This window comes from Hemicordylus capensis, chromosome 1 (genome assembly GCF_027244095.1).
Source record: "Hemicordylus capensis ecotype Gifberg chromosome 1, rHemCap1.1.pri, whole genome shotgun sequence".
In the NCBI taxonomy this organism is placed as follows: domain Eukaryota; kingdom Metazoa; phylum Chordata; class Lepidosauria; order Squamata; family Cordylidae; genus Hemicordylus; species Hemicordylus capensis.
Genome location: NC_069657.1, coordinates 348,046,954 through 348,069,941, shown reverse-complemented (window position 1 = coordinate 348,069,941; position 22,988 = coordinate 348,046,954). Strand labels below are relative to the sequence as shown.

The 22,988-nt window shown below is 41.5% G+C and overlaps 1 protein-coding gene across 1 annotated transcript in view; it reads right to left on the bottom strand.

The window, feature by feature from the left end:
* Positions 1 to 16,835, bottom strand: part of ENPP3 (ectonucleotide pyrophosphatase/phosphodiesterase 3) — a 106,059-nt gene extending 89,224 nt beyond the window's left edge. The window contains exons 1-5 of the mRNA XM_053281260.1: positions 16,684 to 16,835; positions 11,681 to 11,759; positions 8,845 to 8,967; positions 5,304 to 5,429; positions 2,026 to 2,089 (exon numbers count right to left, since the gene is read on the bottom strand). Of these exons, the coding sequence (XP_053137235.1) occupies positions 2,026 to 2,089; positions 5,304 to 5,429; positions 8,845 to 8,967; positions 11,681 to 11,759; positions 16,684 to 16,800 (509 nt within the window). The 5' untranslated portion in view covers positions 16,801 to 16,835. The remainder of the gene's footprint in view (positions 1 to 2,025; positions 2,090 to 5,303; positions 5,430 to 8,844; positions 8,968 to 11,680; positions 11,760 to 16,683) is intronic.
* Positions 16,836 to 22,988: the final 6,153 nt, after the last annotated feature.

Here is a 22,988-nt window from a genome sequence, read left to right as displayed (position 1 = left end):
TTTCTCCTTTGTAGGAACCATAATGTTGTCTTCTGTTTCTCCTTGAGAAACTCTTAAATACCCTTCAAATTTGTTTGAAGAGAAATTTCAGTTCCTTAGAAATGGTAGGAGGTAGAGGTGCTTCATCCTTTCCTTGTCCACTGCTTTTCGGCTGCAATTCCTCCTTCTCAAGCCACTTTTCTCACTACAAGTTTCCAAATGCCTGAACATTTAAATTGTTCTTTGGAGAGACAGCATGGAAAGTTCAGGAATTTGTGGCCATAACATTGGATCCACAAATAAAAACAGTTTGCGTCACATATACTCAGACATTGCAAACATACTGTGGAAGAGGAAATATGTCTGCTTCTGTTTTGTACTTCCTGTGAAATATGTTTTATTTTAATTATATGTTTTATTCTATCTTGAGTTGTTTTTTATATGTAAGTTTATGGTTTTAAATTGAGAGTTTTTGAATCATTTTTTGCTTTGGAGAGGAAGCGTATACGTGTTTTAAACAAATCAATTTTAAAAGGGAAGTTGTATTTCTCCCCCTCCCTCCCACTGCTTTGCTGAGATGTGTTAATCCCAGGTACACAAAAAGCTCACATACCATTCAGTGGGAAGAGATGTATGATCTCCCATTTTATATATTACACAGGAAACTTGAAAGGAAGAAGTGCACATCTCTCACCAGTTCGGACAATTCAAAATGTAGCAACAGAGGAAGTACTTTCAGAAAGGCAATGCAGGAGCTTTTCCACATAGGGCATTTATAGCACTTTTGCATGCTGGGGCTTGGGATACATTCATATGAGGATGGGATTTAGCCCAAATTCAATACTGAGACAGCAAGGTACTGTTCATATAGTAAGTGAAATTGTTCCGGTTTTATTTTTACAGATGGAACCTAACTTAGATTATCTGTGTCCAAAAATAGTTGTACTTTCTAACACATTTTCCTGGGATACCCCGTCATTCTGCGAAGTATGATTCTGATGAATAAAGTGGATCAAGATGAAATGGAGGTGTGGTTTTGCCAAGTGTCTGCTGACATGATAGCACTCTAGGCAGACATGTTTCCTTTGTCCTGGAATCAACTTCCATGCATTCGTTTCTATCCCCCCCCCCCTTTAATTTTAAAAATTCTTCTTTCCTGAAAAGCCTGACGCATTTTTATTTATTTTTTAAAATCAATTTGCCATAGGTTTTTGAATTTTCCATTGACCTTTATGTTTAAAAAAGCAAAAACAAAACCTCATAGCTGGCTAGAGAGATACAGTGGCAGCCTTGCACAAGACCCACGGCAAATTATTATTATTATTTAGTCAAACTTATATTATTTTTTTAAAAATAGCAAAGGTTTAAAAGAATGTAGGATCTATGTGTGCATACCTGCTCCTTCTCTACCTGTTCACCTGAATATGAAGAAGGAGGCGGGGAGCTCACTTCCTCTGCAACCCCATTGGCCAACAAATGGACCAGAAGGATGACAGGGAGAGCATGCAGTATGAACAAGCTCTGCTTGGGGAAAAACCTAAGGAACCTAACTTCATAAAACCTAATTTCACAAAATACAGGAATATGAATAGCCCCAGTTTTACTCCAAATTATGCCTGAAAACTTTTATTTCCATGTATTTCCACTTTAACCACTCTCTTCCTAAGTCATCCAAAGTTAGACCACTTCCTCTCACACTACCTGGCAGTCTGGAAAGGCTTCAGGAAAGGAGAAATTATTGCAATAATAATGTCAAGAGTAATTACAGTTCACAAACTAGATCATCATGATAGCCAAATGATAACTATGAAAATACCATTAGAAACAGCACAAAGCTGAGATGTAACTGTAATGATTCATGGACTTGGATCACAGACTACTGTGATCTGGCATGAATCTCACATAGAATCATCTAAACTATGTCAGCTTTGGAATGCTGTTTTGCAATAAATGAGCATTTCTTTGAGTATTTATGTAACACAACAATAGATTTACAGATGTTTATAGCCAGTGTATGTTAACCAGTGGTGAATAACCTAACCTTACCCTGCTGGGCACTGAGAAGTGTCAAAAGAGGGACATGTAACTTCTTTTAGCCAGGCTGTTTCTCCTGCAAAGCATGTACAAAAAGATACATTTTAAATGGGAGAAAGGGGGAAAGAGCCATTTCTTAGCCTCTCCTTTGATCATCATGAAAGCCTACATGACCCTCATAAACAGTAACACATTTTCGTTAACAACTGAAGGGAGGAAAAGGACAAAATGAGGAGGTTATTGTAATGAGGAAGATATTTCTTGAACTCCTTCCCCTTTCCTTTTCCCTCTTTGAAGCAATCTGTTTCTGTTTGCATGGCCAGCTGTAAATGATTAAAGATAATAAGCTCACACAAACAGGGCAGCAATATGACCTTCTGAGGAAAGCTCAGAAAAGTGCTTTAACATCTCTGAATAAATGCCCCTGTATTTAGTGCTCAAATTATGGGGAAAAGGTAGGGGATCTTTAATGAAATTCCCAAGCTCCATCTCTCGACTCCCCCCAATTTTAGCTAAATCATGTCCTGTAACCTCCTAAAAACAGTATTTAAGGGACCTGCCCCCCTTTACCCGCCCAGCCCCCAGGGCACAGAGAGTGCTTCCAGAGAGAGGGATAGTTGGCAAAAATGTTGGAGATGGAGTTCCAGTGCATAAACCTTTTGCACCAACTATCCTAATGACCACTAGGGGCATTGGGAATAGAGGTAGTTAGTGAGGGTCTCCTTATCTGTCCCTGCGCTGCCTCTACTCTATGACCCCTGCCTGGACTCCTCAAGTGCTTCCTGTAGTGAGTCAGTCCTCCTCCTTTCCTCTTAGAGAGCCGATGGGAACATCTCTCTCTCCCTGCCTATCCATTATGTAGATGATGTTGGAAGTGAAGGACTTTGCGCTGTCTCTTGTCTCAAAGACAGTGGAGGACAGACTAGTGAGTCAGAAGGCTAGAGGGTCAAGACATTGGTCATCCCTTCTCTACTGCTCTGACACTATCCCTTTGGAATGTAGATTGCTAATCCCAGGGACTTACTTACTTCCTGCCTTGTCACTTCCTCTCTCCCTCCTCTTCCCTTCCTTCTACCTTGCAACATGCAAGCTCCTCTCCCCTGCACCATGTGTGCAGAGATGCATAATCCATCTGCATCCAGCTAGATAGATAGATTAGAGATCCTAACTCCTCACTTTCCTATCTAGAATGGAGTTCTCTAATAAATACTACTTATATTGATTTGAAACTATGAACTGGTTCCAAGTTACTTTACTCTCAGCATACATGCATGCCTAACTAAATTCCGCTGTGTTGTGCCTCTGTGCACTCTGCTATAACGAAAAAGGGTCTCTCTTACCAGAGAGAACGTCCAACAGATGATAGATAAGACTAGGTCTTTCCTATCTCAAATGTACTTCACCAATAAATCTATTTAGTTTAGATTGTACAACAGTCTCCATGCGTGTTCTTTAAATAATTGCAACAGCTAAACTCAGCACTCTACTCTGTAACTGGAGTGGGTAGCTTCTTTTGGCGTTTTGCTAAATAATTACAAACCCCAACAAAAAATCCCACCGCCCATGCACATGCAGCACAATTCTGCATTACCGAACGCTGTTGAGGCACTTTGTACACTGTGCCTCCACACCATTAGTGAGGATGTCAGCCACTATGCTGGAATTAGCACAGGGCTGGGCTAATAATGCTGGTCAAAGGGGCGGGGGGGGGGAAGCAGGACGGCAAAAGAAGCATGTAAAAACATCCATACAAAGAGCAATTTGTATTGGCAGCACATACATCTTTTAATAGGAGGGTGTTTTTTTTAAAGCAACACCTGATTGTATTGCTCAGTGTTTGAATTAATTGGCTGACCAACCCACCCACCCCATGTGTGTCTCACTCACTTCAATACATGGGGCAGCTCCACACACACACCAAACTGTTTTCATTCAAACTGATAGCTAGTGAAGCCTTTGATGACAAAATTGTTCCTTGCACTCATCAAAGCTTCTTTTCTGGAAAAAAATAGCTGGACTGAGGGCAATTATGCCCTCATGCCATTCTCTTACAATCTCTTACTATTTCTATCCAACTCTCTTACCATTTTTGTCTTATCACTCGTTACAATCTCTTACCATTTCTATCCCACACAGCAAGACTTTTTTTTTAACCAATTGAGGGTAAAAATTTCACAACAAGATTATTGTTGATTAAAGAATATATTGCACCTCTTTGTTAAAATATCCCTAACCTACCCCTAAGGTGTTGGTGTGTGTTGTGCCATCCAGTCGGTGTCAACTCCTGGCAACCACAGAACCATGTGGTTATCTTTGGTAGAATACAGGAGGGGTTTACCATTGCTATCTCCCACGCAGTATGAGATTGTTTTGAACCTCGCAACAAGATTAGTGATGTGCACGGACCGGTCAGGAGGCCATTCTGAAGGCCTCCGGACCGGTCCGGACATGAGGGTGGTTTGGCGGTCCGGCACTGGGGTGGGGGGCTCTTTAAGGGCGGGGGAGGGTGTACTTACCCCTCCTGCTGCGTTTCCCCCGCCGGCGCATTAGTTTTGGAAAGCTTTTGGGGTGGCAGGATACCTCCCTGCCACCCCTTCCGCCAGTTGTCGGCCAAAGGCTTCAAAAAGCCTTTTGCGCGTGCGCACGTCACGTCTCCGTGTCACGTGCACATGCGCATCGCAGAGACATGACGTGCGCGCACAACGTGTGCACGCGCAAAAGGCTTTTTGAAGCCTTTTGCCGACGACTGGGGGAAGGGGCGGCAGGGAGGTATCCTGCCGCCCCCGAAGCTTTCCAAAACTAATGCACCGGCAGGGGAAACATGGCGGGAGGGGTAAGTACACTCTCCCCCCTCCCTTAAAGAGCCCCCCCCCAGTGCCGGACCGCAGCTCCATGGTTCCGTGCACAAGCCTAAACAAGATGATGCCTTTTAGCATCTTCCTATATCGCTGCTGCCGGAAATAGATGTTTCCCATATTCTGGGAAACATACCAGTGGGGATTCGAACTAGCAATGTCTCGCTCCCTAGGCAAGTTACTTCCCCACTATGCCATTAGTAAGCTTTACTTAATTCTTTCAGTACATCATTTTATCTACAACAGAGCCTGATTAAATTAAATAAATACTTAAATGTCCCAATTTACTCAGTCATGTTTCGCCCCCTACCCACCGCTCCAATTTTTCTCTTTTATTTTTACTTTATATGGAGGGTTAACCTTTATTTGTTTCTGGAAAAATATCTACAGTAGTAGTGTATGAAAATACTTTTGTATTGGTCCCACTAGCCTTACCTTTGCAAACGCTTTTGTAGTCCGTGCAGCAATCTTTTTTCTCCAAGCAGTCTTGGGAACAAGAGCATAAGCTTCTGCTCATCCGTGTCTCATCACAGCGTGCTTTACTGCAAGACCAACTCTGAGCTACAAAATATGATATTTCTTTTAATATAGATGCATTAAAGCTGGCTGAAAATATCCATCTAAAATTAGTTTCCTAATGTGAGTTTTTCTGGAAATGAACTTTCTTTTGAGACCCAAATAATTTGTGTATAATAAGTGTCCTAAAAGAACTTAAACAAAGAAACTGAAGAGTTCCTTTTAAAATATAATTCTGTATTTATTTGTTTGTTTGTTTATTTAAAATATTTGTATACTGCCCAAATCTCATGTCTCAGGGCAGTTTACAATAAAATACAAATTAAAACAATATCAAAACATTAAAATAATTTAAAATATTACACAATATTTTAAAAGTTAACAACTGTAGATCTAATTAAAAGCCTGGATGAACAAATATGACTTAACTGCCTTTTAAAAAGTTGACAGAGATGGAGAGGCTTTCATCTCAGGAGGGAGCACATTCCAAAGCCAAGGGGCGGCAGCAGACAAGCCCCATCCCTGAGTATCCACCATAGAAGCCAGTGGCATCTGCAGATGAACATCTCCAGATGATCTCAATGGGTGATGGAGCTCATGGCGAAGAAGACATTCTCTTGAATACCCAGGACCTAAGCTGTTTAAGGCTTTTTAGGTTATAACTACCATTATGTATATCTAATGGACATTGAATTGGCTGAAATGTCTTTGAGGAGACTCAGATAGGGCAGCCTAGGTTTTCCACCTGGGGATCCCTTGAAAATGGCCTGCCCCATGATGAGCAATCTCCACACCACTGGCCACAAAACTTACAAAAACTCTTTATGTGTTTGGCCTCCATCACATCACATGTTACATCAACATGTCCACCTCCTACCTAGGATTATGAAGTATGATATAGAGAGGTTCACGAGGTGATAGATACAGGTCACATAGCAATTACTTACAAATATTAATGCCAGGGTGAAGATTACTCAACACAGAGAGGCTAATTTCAGCAGGTATCCTGTGACAATTACAACTATAATGTATGCTCTGCCTCTTACATAATAAGCTCTGTGGTAGCCATTGACCCAGGTCAGGTCTAGAGCTCTAGATCTGACAGTACAATAGTAATTTACAATCTGCATTGCATTGTGATCTGGCTTATTCAGAAGGATAACTCTCCTGTATTCGGGCCGACGTGGACTCCACTATTTCTGCAATAGTGGACTCCACTATTTATGAAGGAGGTATCCAGAAAACCCGCTTGCAGTGTTAGGTTGGATCAGTTTCAATCTGTGACTCCTGAGGATGTGGACAAGCTGCTTGGGGAGGTGAAGCCTACCAATAGTTCTCTGGATCCTTGTCCAACTTGGGTGCTTCTTTCTAGCAGGTAGATTGTTGGAGGTGGCCTAGTTAATATCATAAATGCATCACTGAGGGAGGTTAGGATGCCTCTGTGTTTGAAGGTAGCAATGGTTAGACCTCCCCTTAAGAAGCCTTCACTGGATCCCTTAGCGATGGATAGTTATAGACCAATCTCCAATCCCCCTTGGTTGGGCAAGGTGATTGAAAGGATGGTGGTCAACCAGCTCCAGGCGGCTTTGGAGAAAACTGATTATCAAGACCAATTTCAGCTGGCTTTAGAGCAGACTATGGCGTTGAGACAGCCTTGGTCGGCCTGATGGATGACCTCTACCAGAGAATCGATGGAGGGAGTGTGACTCTGTTGGTTCTTTTGGAGCTTTCAGCGGCATTCTATACCATTGACCATGGTATCCTTCTGGATTGCCTGGGGGAGTTGGGGATAGGAGACACCGCTTTGCAGTGGGTCCGTTCCTATCTCTCTGGTAGATTCCAGATGGTGGAAATTGGTGAAAGTTGCTCCTCAAAACAGGAGCTGTTATAGGGAGTCCCTCAGGGCTCCATTCTGTCACCAATGCTTTTTAAAATCTACATGAAACCACTGGGTGAGGTCATCAGGAGGTTTGGTGCTGGGTGTTACCAGTATGCTGATGACACCCAAATCTACTCCTTTTCATCTGTATCATCAGGAAATGGTGTTCATTCCCTAAATGCCTGCCTACAGACAGTAATGGGCTGGATGAGGAATAACAAATTGAGACTCAATCCAAGCAAGACGGAGGTGCTCATTTTAGGGGCTCAGAATCTGAGGGGTGAGTTAGTTCTTCCTGTGGTGGATGGGGTTATACTCCCCTGGAAGGAGCAGGTGCACAGCTTGGGAGTACTCCTGGACCCAGGCCTCATCGTGGTATCTTAGGTGGAGGCTATAGCCAGGAGTGCTTTCTATCAACTTTGGCTGATTCAACAGCTGCGTCCATTCCTTGAGGATGACAGCCTCAGAACACTGGTGCACCAGCTGGTTACCTCCAGGCTTGACTACTGCAATGCGCTCTACGTGGGGCTGCCTTTGTATGTAGTTCAGAAACTTCAGTTAGTTCAAAATGTGGCAGCCAGATTGGTCTATGGGGCAACCCAGAGAGATCATATTATGCCTGTTTTGAAACAGCTACACTGGCTGCCGATATGTTTCAGTCATGATACTAGCTGGGTGACTCTGGGCCAGTCACTTCTCTCTCAGCCTAACCTACTTCACAGGGTTGTTGTGAGGAGAAACTCAAGTATGTAGTACAGTGCTCTGGGCTCCTTGGAGGAAGAACAGGATAGAAATGTAAAAATAAATAAATAAATAAATAAATAAATAAATAAATAAATAAATAAATAAAATACAAAGTGCTGGTAATTACCTTTAAAGCCCTGAAAAGCTTAGGTCCAGGTTACCTCAGAGAGCTCCTTCTTCTGCGTGATCCCTACTGCATGTTAAGGTCATCTGAAGAGGTCCGTCTCCAGCTACCACTGGTGCGTCTGATGGCGACTCAGAAGTGGGCCTTCTCTCCTGGACTGTGGAATGCACTCCTTGCAGAAATCCGCAGTTTGAATTCTTTATAGGTCTTCAGGAGAGCCCTTAAAACCTATCTGTTTGGCCTGGCCTTCCAGGGTTTTTAAATAGTTGTAATTGGTTTTAATGTTGTAACCTGGTTTTCAGGGTTTTTAAGCTGTTCTGATTGCTTAATTGCTATTTTAACTGTTAACTGTTGTTGTTTTACGCTGTTTTATAATTTCTGTTTTAATTGTTAACTGACTTTAATGGTTTTGACTTTAAACCGTCCTGAGCCATTTTGGAAGGGCGGTAGAAAAATTAAATAAATAAATAAATAAATAAATAAATAAATAAATAATAACAGCAGCCTGATCAATTTGACTGTAGTAAGCAAGCATGAAAATCTCTTCTGCCAGTTGACCCAACCAAGACATACATAAAATATATGCTAGGAAAGTTCCGCTTCTTCTTTCCCCGGCCAAAACTGCTGATGCCTCCTAGGGGTGGCTCACATTGATTCAAAAAAACATGGTTTAGTCTAAAATGAAAACATCTGGATATAAAGATCACACCTACTTGGTTCAACACAGGTAGGCATATAATCCCAACAGCAGGTTTGACGTTCTGTACACTTCTCATCACAACTACAGCCAGTTGTCTCTTTAATGAATGTCTCATTACATCTGTATTTGCAGCTCACTGGAAGAATCAAAGAAAACTGAGTAGGAACGAAACATGTAGAGATCTCTTCATATCTTCTTGGAGTCTGCTCATAGGGAAATGACCATGCACATCTGGAAGACTTTCCTCTCATTTAAGAGAACTTGAAACTTCTATACTAATGGACTCAAAGGGCAACTGCAGACATTCACAGTGGCATTCACAGTGGCACGTGCTTCCTTTTTCATGTGCATCTTCTGCACAGTGGGATGCATGAGTTCTAGCTGCATATGGAGCTCACACACATCACAGCAGAAAGGAAATGCATAACATTTCTTGCCCATAACACCAGAGGCATGAAAAGATGGCATGAGAGTTAAATCCTCTATTGCAGCCTTTTAAAATGCCCAAAGCCCTCCTAAATCACCTGTGTACTGAGCTATGCAGGCACATAGCTATGCAGGCACCATAGCACACAGAGTTATGCCTTTCTTACATGGTTGCACCCACATATAACTGGTGAAAAACAGGCGAAAAACAGTAAAGGTGGCATTGAATGCAATAATTAGGAACAACCATTATGCGCCCAGATTAATGCATGAATCATATTCCAGTGTGTCATCAAAATAGGAACTATAGGCTTACTTATCCGACCCATATTCTGAGGCTCAAGGAGCTATGGTTTTCTATTCAACATTACTTCTCTAATCTAATTTAGAATAGATGTGAATAATTCAAGAAGATTTTTCAGGGGTGTTGAAGGATCTTTGAGATCAATCAAAAATGATAATTCAATGCTGTTATCTGCATATCAGGAGGAGAACCATACCTCCATAAATGATCAAATGTTCTTGATCAGAATACTGTTTAGTATGAAAGCACTGGCATTTCAAGGATTCTGTCGTTTCATTTCACCTACTAGCAGGAACTTTGGCACAATGTGTTAGGAACACAACATTCCATGATTAGCTTGTGTAGGTCTTCTTGTATTTTAAATCATTCATTGTGCGGCTTTTCATCATTATAGGGTAGAAATGTGAATGAAGGCTTTTCATGTGCCTTATCTTATCTTGGCAGTTTAGATTTTCTGAACATGATCATAGTTTTCTTGATGAGGCTTTATTTTTCAGATCATTCTGAACTATGGGAACTCAGTGCTCTGTGTTGCAAAAATAGCTTTCATAATTTAAACCATTCATAATCTGGTTCAGCAAGGACCATATGCTGATTATAAATTACATGCTGAACAATCTTCACAAAGAAATGTAAAAAGCATTCTTCTGACAGGCTTCATATTTCAATATATAGTGCAATCCACAGAAAGTGAAGTATGTTTGGGTCTCATTTCAACAACCCCTTAACTATGGCTTTAAATCCCATTCACTTCACTGGAATTTGGTCACATCACTGAGTCCAGAGACAGCAGAAAGAGAGAGAGAGAGAGAGAGTGTGTGTGTGTGTGTGTGTGTATGTGTATGTATATATAATTTATTCAAATAAATTGAATGAATGAATAAATAAATATAACATAAGAGCTGCCTTTTCTGTTTACAACAGCAACCAGCCAGATGCTTCTAAGAGTTCACAAGTAGGGTCACCATACTATTTGTCTCTAAAATTTACCTGCTAACATATGGCCAGTTCAGATGGCATGACTGTGTGCTGTGGCCCATTGTGTGAAATGGAGGAGGGATGTGCTGTCGCTCCCTGCCCCTGCACGGTCATGTGCGAATGGAATATCTGGAGCAGCCCTAATCACACACACATGTAACATTCCCTTGCTCCTCTTTGCACAGTGGCCTTACTGATGATGAGCAAATCATCTAAAGCAGCCCCAGACATTCCATTTTGCTATTGTGGCTAGTCGCTGCTGTACTTCTAAGAAATCTTGCAAACTACTACCCTGTTACAGGGTAAAGTAAAAAGTGTGCCGTCGAGTCGGTGTCGACTCCTGTGGTTGTCTTTGGTAGAATACAGGAGGGGTTTACCACTGCCATCTCCTGCACAGTATGAGATGATGCCTTTCCGCATCTTCCTATATCACTCCTGCTCGATATACCAGTGGGGATTCGAACCAGCAACCTATGGCTTGCTAGTCAAGTCATTTCCCCACTGCGCCATTAGGTGACTCATATTACAGGGTAGCAGTCCAAAATAATACCTAGAACTATATATATCCAACTTCTTTGGTAATGCTTTTTAGCACTAGTGCAAAATAATACTTATCTTGTTTTTGCAACAATTATAAAAGGGCCATTTCAATCTGTTCAATTCCATCTTTTACACTACCTCATGATGATTTGTCATTTGATGTCTCAGTTCTATGTTCTGAACCCTAAATCATACATGTGCCTCCTTTTCAACAAATGAATTATGGCCTAGTTCTCACTGAGGTGGTAAAGCTTTTTTTAGATTGTGAGCCCTTTGGGGGCTGGAGACCATCTTATTTATGTATGATTTATTTTTCTGTGTAAAAATTTTCTCAAATTTTCTTTGAGAACTTTGTTTGAAGAGATGTTTGAATGTTTTTCCATACTGGAAAAAGCTCTCCATATACAAAACTTGATGGAAGGGAGGAGGAATTATATGGAGGAGCATTGAATCATATCCTCCACCATATTCTGAAGTCCATTCAGTCATATAGGCCACAGCACCCCATATTCTGAAGTCATATTCCTATCAAGTCTAAGACCTACTATATCCACTTTTAAACAGTTTTGACAGCTGTGAACTGAGGTTATAGTAAACGTACCTTGTGGTGTTGCTGGTTTTCTCAGTCCAAGTCCCAAACCAAGTCCAAGTGCTACAACTACCAAAGAAACAAAAAGAACCTACAAAACCAAAACCACCCAAAACAGATATTATAAGGCAAAAAATGTAGATGCATATATACTGTGGACAACATTGCATAATCATTGTACTGTGGACAATATTGCATATGCCGTTAACAAATGGTGTGTATATATGAATGGAAGCTATTTAAGATGGGTTGCTCCTACTCTCTCAAAGAGCAAAATAAAAAAAAAGCAGGGGCGGTGGAGGCAGATAAGGGGAGTCAGAGAATGTTAAAAGTTTTGCGGGGGGTGAGATAAAGACTGAGATGCAGAATTGAGTGACAGGGCTTTACTAATTACTCTCTGAAAATCCATTGCAGGCTACACGGTTTGCTCGTATTAGTAATTGTCTCCACTGTGCTCTGCTTGTATATTTGTAAATAAAACAAATATCACAGACTCCAAAAGCCTCCAATATTCTCTGATCCTCAGCAATCTATACTCTGTAGCACTGCCCTGGAACTCCTTAGCAATCAGGAAAGTGGAACGAGCGCGTAACAGTATATTATGGTGCAGTCCTAGGTACACAAACTCCAGAGTAAATCCTATTGAATATGCTTAGGGTTTGAGCCGCACAGACTCTTACAGAATACACTTCTTAATTGTACTGATCTCCAGGATATGCTGTGATGTTTTAAGCTGTTAATAATTATGCATGTGGTTGTATTGTGCAACACTTAATATGTGAACATTGAAAAAGGCCAATAAATTGAGTAGTAATTATATTTCATGACCACTGAATATGAACAAATAATTCTAATAATGATGTTCATAATGTTAATAAATGATGATGATGATATGTTTAAAGCTGCGGTACTAATAATGTTTACTTTCTTCTGAGTAAACATGGTTAGGCTAGGCTGCAATCTTATCCCTGATTATTTTGAAATTCCCCTTGAAATTCATGGGACTCACTCCATACGAGGTATGTATGTAATTGCAGTCAATCTCTTCCTTTTGCTAACTATGAGGACATTGTTTCATTTTAAACATTTAAAGCAGGGCTAAACTCTACAAGCTAAGCTGCTTTATTTGTATTACACAACTGCTTGAGAAAAGTAAGGAGTTCCCTTTTATACTTGGAATTTCTTTCACAAAAACTGAGAACCAGATGCAGACCCATCCTCTTGTAGGAGGTCCATCTCCAAATTTCCTATTCCCTTTATTGGTATCCCAGCCTTACCTCACGGAGCATGTCCCTCAGAGCTATTCTGACACAGCTCATAGAGTTTGTCCTTGAGTCACAAGGGATGTGTGGAAGAGGGCCAGTGCCTAACCTTCTTCCTCAAGAGGAGTGAAAAGATGCAGGCACAAACGCAGGCAGTGTGGTGAATTGTCTACTAGATTAAAAGCCTCCCTCACAGCTAGAACTGCTCTTTCCACCTCTCTTCATAGCTTCTGTACTGTTGTTGTTATTAATAATTCATTCTTCTATCCCCAATTTTGTACTTGTGATGGGTTTTTTAACATAACTTTCTGGCCTTTGGTCAGTGAAGCAGGACCGTAACTAATGGTCATTACTCAACAATTTGCTACAGGATTATTGTGAGGATAAAATGAGGCCAAGCATGTACTCTGCCCTGAAGAAGGGTAGGATATATATGTGATAAATTAAATAAAGAAGCCTTATGTAGAACCATGACTTGGCATGCCTTACTGTTGGTTTCATAAAACTTTCATCCACTCTCTACTTTGCACCTTCTTACATGATCTGGGATACCTGTAGATACAGAATTCTTTTCATGAATCCACTTTTGATTCTACATCAAAGAGCTAGAGTATCTCAACTGCAGCTCCTTACCTGCTATTTCAGGTTGCTCATTGAGAATTCTCAACCTTAGCGTTTCTCTGTACCAGAGAAAACTGTAATAGCTCAAGGAACAGGGACTTTCCCAGGCCACTCAGGGAAAGGCTGGTTAGGGGCCATTTGACTTCCTTGAGGCTGCACTCACCTGTGAGGAACTCACTAACTAAATAAGTTAGTTAGTAATACTGGTGCTCCTGAGGAGGAATAATTGTGTTGTTGGAAACACAAAGGACCTATGTCCTGACCTCTGTAAATGGTGCCCTTAAGACTATGGAATGCAACTCCAGAGAATGTCACTGATCCTTCATGTCTCTCTTCCTCAAACGGATTTCCCCCATGAAAATGTTTCTGCTTTTAGCTAAAACACTGATAAAAATGATGAAGAGTACCAGGCCCAGTTACTCTTGCGGCAGCTCTTTCAAAAACATTCCTTCAGTTTAATGACAAGCCATTGATAAGCATTCTTTAAACATGGTTTTCTAATCAGTTCTGAATCCACCTGATGATATTATAATTTAGCCTGAATTTGACCAGCTTGCTAACCAAAATATCATGGAAAACATTGTCAAATGCTTTGCTGAAATCAAGATAAATTACACTTGCAGCATCCCCACAATCTACTAAGCCAGAGATTCTTAACGCTGGGTCCCCAGATGTTATTGAACTTCAACTCCCATAATCCCCAACCCCAGTGGCCTTTGGTTGGGGATTATGGGAGTTGGAGTCCAATAACATCTGGTGATCCAATGGTGAGAACCCCTGCACTAAGCTAGTAATTTAAACTGATCTGAAAAAGAAAGTTAAGCTTGGTTTGGCAGGATTTATTCTAGACAAACCAATACTGGCTTCTATTAATCATTGTAGACAACACTGGGTAGAAAGACCAATGGATGGACTGACGTAGAACAAGGCAGTTTATGCCTTGTATGTACACTACAGGCACATTCTGGTCACACATGCTGGAGCAGGTGCTGAGGAATCATCTTACAACCATTCCACTACAAATTAACACGTTCATCTATGGTAACAAAACCCTTCTGCTCAATGAAGAGAAGCATGGGCATTATGTAAGAGCAGGGAGGCAGTCCTCTGCTCAGGCTTCTCAGTATATCACATCTGGGTTAAGGGCAGCTACTGCAAGGTTGTTCAGAGTCTAAAGTTGGGACTGAGAGGGCCAAGCAAGGAAGAAGTAATGACGTGACAAACCAGAAACCAAGAACAGGAAGGAAGCAAACTGCAAGTCAGGGCTGAGGCCAGGGATCAAAACTGAGCAGATAAACAAGGAATGCAGAATACTACACACCAGGATCAAGAAGACCCTGATACTGAGGCAAGGTCTTAATCCAAACAGATACATTTTATGTCCTTCAGGAAGGATCCAATAGCTAGTCCAGTTAAGAAAGGCCAGTCCAGGGCCTGAGAGGTCCATGTTAAGAACATAAGAAAGCCCTGCTGGATCAGGCCCAAGGCCTATCTAGTCCAGCATCCTTTCATACAATGGCTCACCAGATGCCTCTGGGAAGCCCACAGGTAAAAGCATAACAAATAAAGCTGTATAAGGTAATGGTGTTGCAGTTCAGCAGCCTGCCACATGGGGTAGCTGTATAAAGAGTCAATGAGGTGGGTCTCACGATCGGTGAGACCTGCCTCCAGAGGGTTTGTGGGGAGAGCGGGAAGCCCGCTCTCCCCGCAGACTATCATTAGCCCTCCCCAGGCAGCCGGATCGGCTGCCCACACGGCTGCTTGCTCTATCACAGAGCTGGTGGGGGGCTTGGGAGTTTGGGGGGTCCATGGTCCCCATGAGTTCCACTATGCTCTGCGCAAACGTGCAGAGCATGCTGGAAAGACCCCCGAGCCAAGAGTCTGCTATTTTGCCTCCCGGTCGGGGGTCTCCTCATGAGTTGCCGCAGCGTGAGAATAGTCTCTATGACTCTCAGGCAGTTCCTGATACTGTATTTCATAAATGTTCTCCTTTATGCAAGGAAGACATCCACAGCTTTAGTTATTATGTAATATAAAAATCTAATAAGTGCTTTTATACAGTGCTTTTTGGCAAGTTCATCTTAAAGATAGCCAAGACCAAACTTTTCAAGCTTGTTGTAATGATTGCCCCTGCATTGAAATCTTTGTAATCATCTTCCCTCCCCATTACAGAAATTGAATTGTGCTCATGGGAAAGGTATTTTCACATTGCAGCATATGTTTTGGAAATGGAACCATTAGGGGGGGGAAACATAGATATCTTACCATATAACCAAATTTTAACTTCAGCACATTTAAATGTGTAGATTACTCTGGTTTGGTGTATATGAACACTAAGTCATAGCTTGGTGTCACATGATGAGGCCTCGGGCTTCTGTGCCCCCTTTTCCCCATTGCCTTATGGCATGATCCACTTCATTAGTTACATCCGAGCTAGCAAATTATAATTTGTGTTTGCCACGTAAACCAGGAACAAATCCCAGTTTACAGGGCAAACATAAACCATAGTTTGCCACTTTGGATGTAATGGCAAACTATGGTTTGCTGAAAACCAGGAGTTATTAATGAAATGGAGTATACAAGAAGAGCAGGGAGGAAATGTGTGAACAATAGTGCTCATTTCCTTGGCACCAAATCATGCTTGGGTATGATATGTGAATTTGCTTTATATGTATCCTTTTGTTTCTGTGTACTCCAGTTAAATTAGACTGGAGGATCTTAGATGACAGGAACCCCTCTATTAACATAACCACCACAAATCACTAGGCTACAAAAGGCAATGAATGAGGCAAATGGTAAAACTTTGCAGTAATAAAAGTCTTTAAAAGGGTTGCATAATGTCTACAGATTGAAGAATCTATGTTGCAGTGCAGGTAATGGGATTTCTGCAACTGTATTTAAGCTTGAAAGTTTCAGGTTTCCAATCTGCCCTTTAGCAAAGTGTGAGACAAGAACGTTAATCATTGTTCTAGCTCTGGGCTACAGTCTATCCATGCAGTCATATCCTTAGATCCCTCCCAATAAATATTATGGAAAAACCGAGGATATTTATAATGTTAAATGTCATGAAACTTGAGCAGCCAAAGCATTAAACACATCAAACTTTTCAAGTAAGCAAAGAAAATTACTTACAGCACAGAGTATCTTGTATTTCTGAAGGGTACTCTTTTTAACAATTTCTCCTGTCTGTAAATCCATCAGCTCCATCTTGCTGTTGCTACTGAAGTTGGTTTCCCTAGCAGAAGACATTTCTCTTTTTTCAGACACTTATTGTACCTCTTTGTTCTCTTCTTGTTCTCTCCCCTTCCAGCTCTGCTCCTGCTGTGGTGCACCCCAGCACAAGTCAAGCGATTATCACTCTGGTGTCAGGATATAAATAAGATCAGAGTCCTTGCGGGCTGAGGCATGAGGAAGCTATAACTACAAAAAGCAGCCAGTTCAAAGGGTGGGACATGTTTCTGAGAACAGTTTCAGTAACACGCAATATAACTTTTATTATTTGTTGTTTGTTATTTTTGTGGAAATTTGAGGGAAACCCAAACAGTGAGAATGTTCTGTGGTTAAAAAAAAATTCAAATGAACAAAGCAAAGCAATGTAGTGAAACTGAAGCGGGGCACTGGGGGTCCAGGTCCATGTGCCACTCTCTTAAGGGGCCCTATGATGATGATGATGATGATGATGATGATGATGAAGAAGAAGAATTCGATTTCTATACCGCCCTTCCAAAAATGGCTCAGGGCGGTTTACACAGAGAAATAACAAATAAATAAGATGGCTCCCTGTCCCCAAAGGGTTCACAATCTAAAAGAAACATAAGGTAGACACCAGCAACAGTCACTGGAGGTACTGTGCTGGGGCTGGATACGGCTAGTTACTCTCCCCCTGCTAAATAAAGAGAACCACACCATGTTAAAAGGTGCCTTTTTGCCAAGTTAGCAGGGAATAATGAAGTTCCCCTAGGGAAAAAGAGGACCCTTTTATATTTCTGAAATGGCTTGACCTAGAGTTACAAAAAATTACAAAAACATCTGGAAGGGAAAGCTCTCCCTTGGACCATCATTCCACCCCCATGTGGAGGAATCTGCCCATTGCCTTCATAAAAAAGGATAAACTTCACCCCTTCTTTGCATCCTTTTATATTTCCAGAATGGCTTGGCCTAGAGTGCTGAAATTGGGCACAGATGTAGGACAAGTTAGCAGGATACTGTGTATTCATCTTGAAGCAGATTGGTCAATCCATTGATTTTATTATTATTATTCTTTGATTATTTTTTTAAAAAAATATTTATTAAAACAAATTTGCAGCACTAAACAATATTGATCCAGGCACATACAGCAAAGCATAATACAACAAACCACAATTCATCAATCCATCCTCACTCTAATATTGTCTGTGGTAGGGAAACAACCATATTTTTTCCAACTGGTGTAAAGAGTAAAATCTGACCAAATTATGTAAAAAGATTTGTAGTCTGGTTTGCATGGGACCAAATAACATGGGTTAGCTTTACTGAGACAGCAATATGCCATAAGCTCTTATACCAGATGTCCATTGACCAGGTTAGATTTTTCCAGGGTTTGGCTATAGTTAACATGGCAGCAGTTACCATAAACACAATTAATTTTCTGGATGTCACATCCGTATTGACCCCAGAAAATGCATTACTAACACCAGTTGGGGGCATAATCCTATTTTCTGGTTCATGATTCTGCACATCTCTGTGGATACCTCTGTCTAAAAGGATAAGATCTTAGGACAGGTCCACCACAGATGAAAATAGGTTCCCTTCATCCCACAATGACTCCAGCAAAGCGGAGAGCAGTCTTTTGGGATGTATGCTATTTTTACTGGGGTCAGGTACAATCTATGGGAAATGTTGAGAAAGTTTTTAATTTTTTAATTTTGTTTTTTAAAAAAAACTTCAAATAAGTCATATAAATGACTTCTTTCATGACAGAAATTTACAAAAACCTCTGGAACTCACCCCCCCCCCCACACACACACACCATTCCACCCCCAGGTGAAATATTCTGCCCTTTGTCTTCATACAAACATGCAGCATGCCCCCCCACACACACCTTTTGCCCATCCCTTTACATTTCCAGAGTGGGTGGACTTAGAGTGCTGAAATTGGGCACACATGTAGCCCAAGATGGCAGGATTATTTATTTTTATTTTTATCAATTTTAATGAATTTTATTTTTAATGATTTTTAATGAATTTTCCCTATGTTGAAAAGCTGCCAGAAAGTGTTATCTCTAGCCATAGAGCACACCTAGTGAACGTGTTACTGTTATATCTGAACAATTTTACAAATGCACTATACTCAAGTTGGTTTGTGATCCAAAAGGTCTGCATGAGAACTGTGAAGCAAGGGGCATGTGTTGTGGTTTTGTTTTCCTTGCAAATGTACTATATGTCTATATGGTTTTGTGTTTGAACTGTGGAGCAATGGACACATGTCAAGAAGCTATGTTAATCTATTAATGTAAATTAACTCTGGTCTGGATCTGTGGGTTTGTGATCTGTTGGGAATTCTCTCTGGTAAGAGATACCCTTCTATTACAGCAGAGTGCACAGAGGCAAAACACAGAGGAGTCTGCCTGTGCTGTGAGCAAAAGAAACTTGGAGGCAGTTCATAGCTTTAAATCAATATGAGGAGGAGTCTTTATTGGAGAACTCCATTCTAGATAGTAAAGTGGAGAAATAGTATCTCTAATCTATCTATCTAGCTGGATGCAGACAGATGCTGTCTGCATCTCTGTGCACACATGGTGCAGAGAGGCAAGCGTGTGTGATAGAGGGAAGAAGGAGGAAGAGAGGAAAGGAGGGAGGGAGGAAGTCCCTGAGAGTAGCAATCTACATATCAAAGGGATAGTGTCAGAGCAGTAGAGAGGAGGAATGAGCAATGTCTTGACCCCTCTAGCCCTCTGACTTACTAATCTGACCTCCTCTGTTACTGAGGCATGAGGCAGCGCAGAGTCCTTCACTTCCAACATGATCAAGAAGATTATCATTCTTAAAGGGGCAGGGGAGGAAGCCTCAAAAAACTTACCTTCCTCACAGACAATCCTCACTGTTGGTCTAGGTGCAGAGATTGCGCGTCCAGACGTGCAGCTGCCTATTCGGGCAGCACAGAGGGTCATGAGCTGGGACACATCATCCCAGCCCCCAGAACTCCCATAATGCATTATGGGCATTCCCCCAACACCAGCCGGGAGCCCCACAGTCTCCCAGCTGCTGGCAGATGATAAAAAATATTAGGCTAAGAGCTCTGTTTAAGAGGCTGGCTGGCTTAGCGGGTTTGCCGCCGAGGCGCCACTGGGATCGGGCACGATCCCGGCAGTCCTCATGCAAGACTGGACTTGGCTTCGCCAGCCTGGTTTTGCCTACGCATAAGAAAAGCCTCAATGTATGGATCCTCTGGGGGTTGTGTATCTCCTCCCCGACAAACGCACTCTGGCCCAGACCTATGGGTTTGTGGTGAAATGTATATATACGGAGACACTGCTTATTTTGCAAGGGGGTCCCCATAAGCTCATTAGGTCCAGGGTCCAAAATTATCTAGCTGCACCTCTAAACTGAGGTAACGTGCTTGAATTCAGATTTGCCCCATGTTTTCAGAATCATATCCTACACAAAACAGTCCACTCCACCCCTCCCTCATAACCTTGTCTTTATTTAATTAATTAATGTATATATTATTTAACATATTTATATACCACCCAAAACCTGTGTCTCTGGGTGGTTAATGGACAGCATTTTACATAATCCTTCTGGTTCGGGGGGAAGGGGAAGTTGTATTGGAGCAATACATTTGCTCATCGTATCTACATGGATAGCACCATTTTGCCTGAAGGCTGCCAAGGCAGCAAACACCAATATAAAATGAATAAAATAACAAAAACATCAAATAAATAAATTAATGATAGCAATATCTGGAACAGCACCTTTGAAACCACAACATTATGAGCAGCAATAAAACAGACTGTCAAAGGCTCAGGAGATTAAAAATGCCTTTTCTTGCCAATGGAAAGATCACAACAACAATACTTAGCACTTGCGCTGTATAGTGCTTTTGAGTGTTCAGAGCTGAACATAACACGTAATGTTTTGTTGCAATCCTTACAACTACAAAGTCCAGCAAATAAGTAGAATTATCCTCATATTGCAAATGGATTGCTGAGAGAAAATGGCTTGCCTAAGTCCACATCATGAGTTCAAGGCAGAGGAGAGAATCGAACAAGATTAAGTCTCTTATTTATTTATTTATTTATTCATTCATTCAGTTTCTATACTGCCCTTCCAAAAATGGCTCAGGGCGGAACCCTGTCCCCAAAGGGCTCACATTCTAAAAAGAAACATAAGACAGGCACCAGCAAAAGTCACTGGAGGTACTGTGCTGGGGGTGGATAGGGTGTTACTACAGGCCCAGTTAGTCACTAATGCACCAAGTTTTTCACACCCAGCTTTTAGAATGGGCTGGTCTGTTTGGGTGAATACAGTCCTTGAGGTTTAACTGAGGAGAAATGTCCATTCCACCCATTGTTGTGTATGTTCAGTCTATTTACTAGGTTTATGAAACTGCTTTTCTGGTGGATGACCTCCCTAGAGGGAGGAGGTAATCTGGGTGACTTTTCCATATGGGAAAGTAATGGGGCTATGCATTTAAAGAACTGACTGTTGAGGGTCTTTTATTTATTTAGACTGAATTGGGAAGCGGGGGAAGGGGAACCGTTGTCTCCCTTTATCCAATACTTCCAACTATCATTTGCATCACAAAAATTAAGAGTCATGAAAATGGGTTGCTAATTTTGGGGAGCGGTGGCTGGTGAGGGCGGTGCCAGGGGAGTGGTGAGAGGCACCTTTAATAGTAAGTTAGAAGACACTTACTTGCAAGCTGCCTCAGGCAGCAATGCTCTGCCTGGCATCCCGCATGGCTGCGCAGCTCCAGCACTCACCTGGCTTCTGCACATGTGCAGAGGCCAGGTGATTTCCGGAGCCTCGTCACTGCTACCCGGGATGCCAGATGGAATGCCACTGCTTGAGGCAGCTTGCAGTTGCCATGGTGCCGTTGGTAACCAGCCTCTAATTTCCTGTTAAAGGTATATAGGTGTATATAGTTTCCATTGGAAAGACATTTTTTTAATGTTGTTATATAATATGTTCGAATATATCTACCTATCATTTTTGTATACTGTTATTTCTTACCTTTTTTTTTTTAATTTTTAAAGGCTTTTTCAATACTTACCAACTCTCCCATCAAACTGAAATTGACCTAGAATTTAGATTCAATCAACATGTATTTGTTTGTAAACAGAGGCCATTACAAATGTTGGAAAGATCTAAAGCAATGAAACACATTCAGTTCATAGCTTTGGACTTGAATGGGTGTTTCCAGATGTAACAGTAGTTACTTACAGGTCCCCGTTAGGGATGTGCAAACAGGGATGTTAATTCACATGGCCTTTTGACCTTAAAATCTTGGCTTGAACTGCTGCATTGTGTTTGTCCTCTCAGACTGCAGCTTGATTAATCTGTTTTGCACTGCAGAGCTAGTTATACAACTGGCTTTTGGGAAGGGTTTTTTTTTAAAAAATGCATATATATTACTAACCTTTTGTTCTTTCACAGAACTCTCATCTGCGTAAGAGCTATTTGTGTTTCATTAATCCAGACAGATATGTTTGGTGTTATTAGTAGGAGCAAGAGGCTGTCAGTTTGAATCCCCACTGGTATTTTTCCCAGACTATAGGAAACACCTGTATCGGGCTCAGTGATATAAGAAGGTGCTAAAAGGCATCATCTCATGCTGTGCGGGAGAAGGCAATGGTAAACCCCTCCTGTATTCTTCCAAGAAAACCACATGACTCTGTGGGCGCCAGGAGTCAACACTGACTCAACGGCACAATCTTTCCTTTTCCGTAGAGTGTCACTTGAGCACAGAGGCGCTGTTACCCTGGACTTCGGGGATGAAGTCCAGGGCCTCCACAGCCCCTGGGGACCTCCAAATCGTCTTTAGTCTGTCCTGGGTGGTGTGGTCACCCGGCAGAGTATGATGGTGCTTAATCTCTCTCTCTCTCTCTCTCTCTCTCTCTCTCTCTGTGCCTCCAAAGGACTTTAAGGTCCAAAATTATCTAGGTGCACCTCTGCTTGAGCAGATGTACAAGAGTAGATATGGAATATGAAAAGATATGGGAACACAAACCTATGTTACCCCATGCATATCATGGCCTTTCATCCCTGTTAACCATTTCTGTCTCGGTACCTATGTGTACTTGTGTTATATGCATGCCAACTGAAGATAGCATTTTATTAGATTTATATACCGCCTTTCATTAAAAACAATCACAAGGGGGTTTCATTATTCTAATGAATTATTTCATTATTCATTATTTATCCCTGGAGGGTTCACACCTTTATATTTTGAGACTT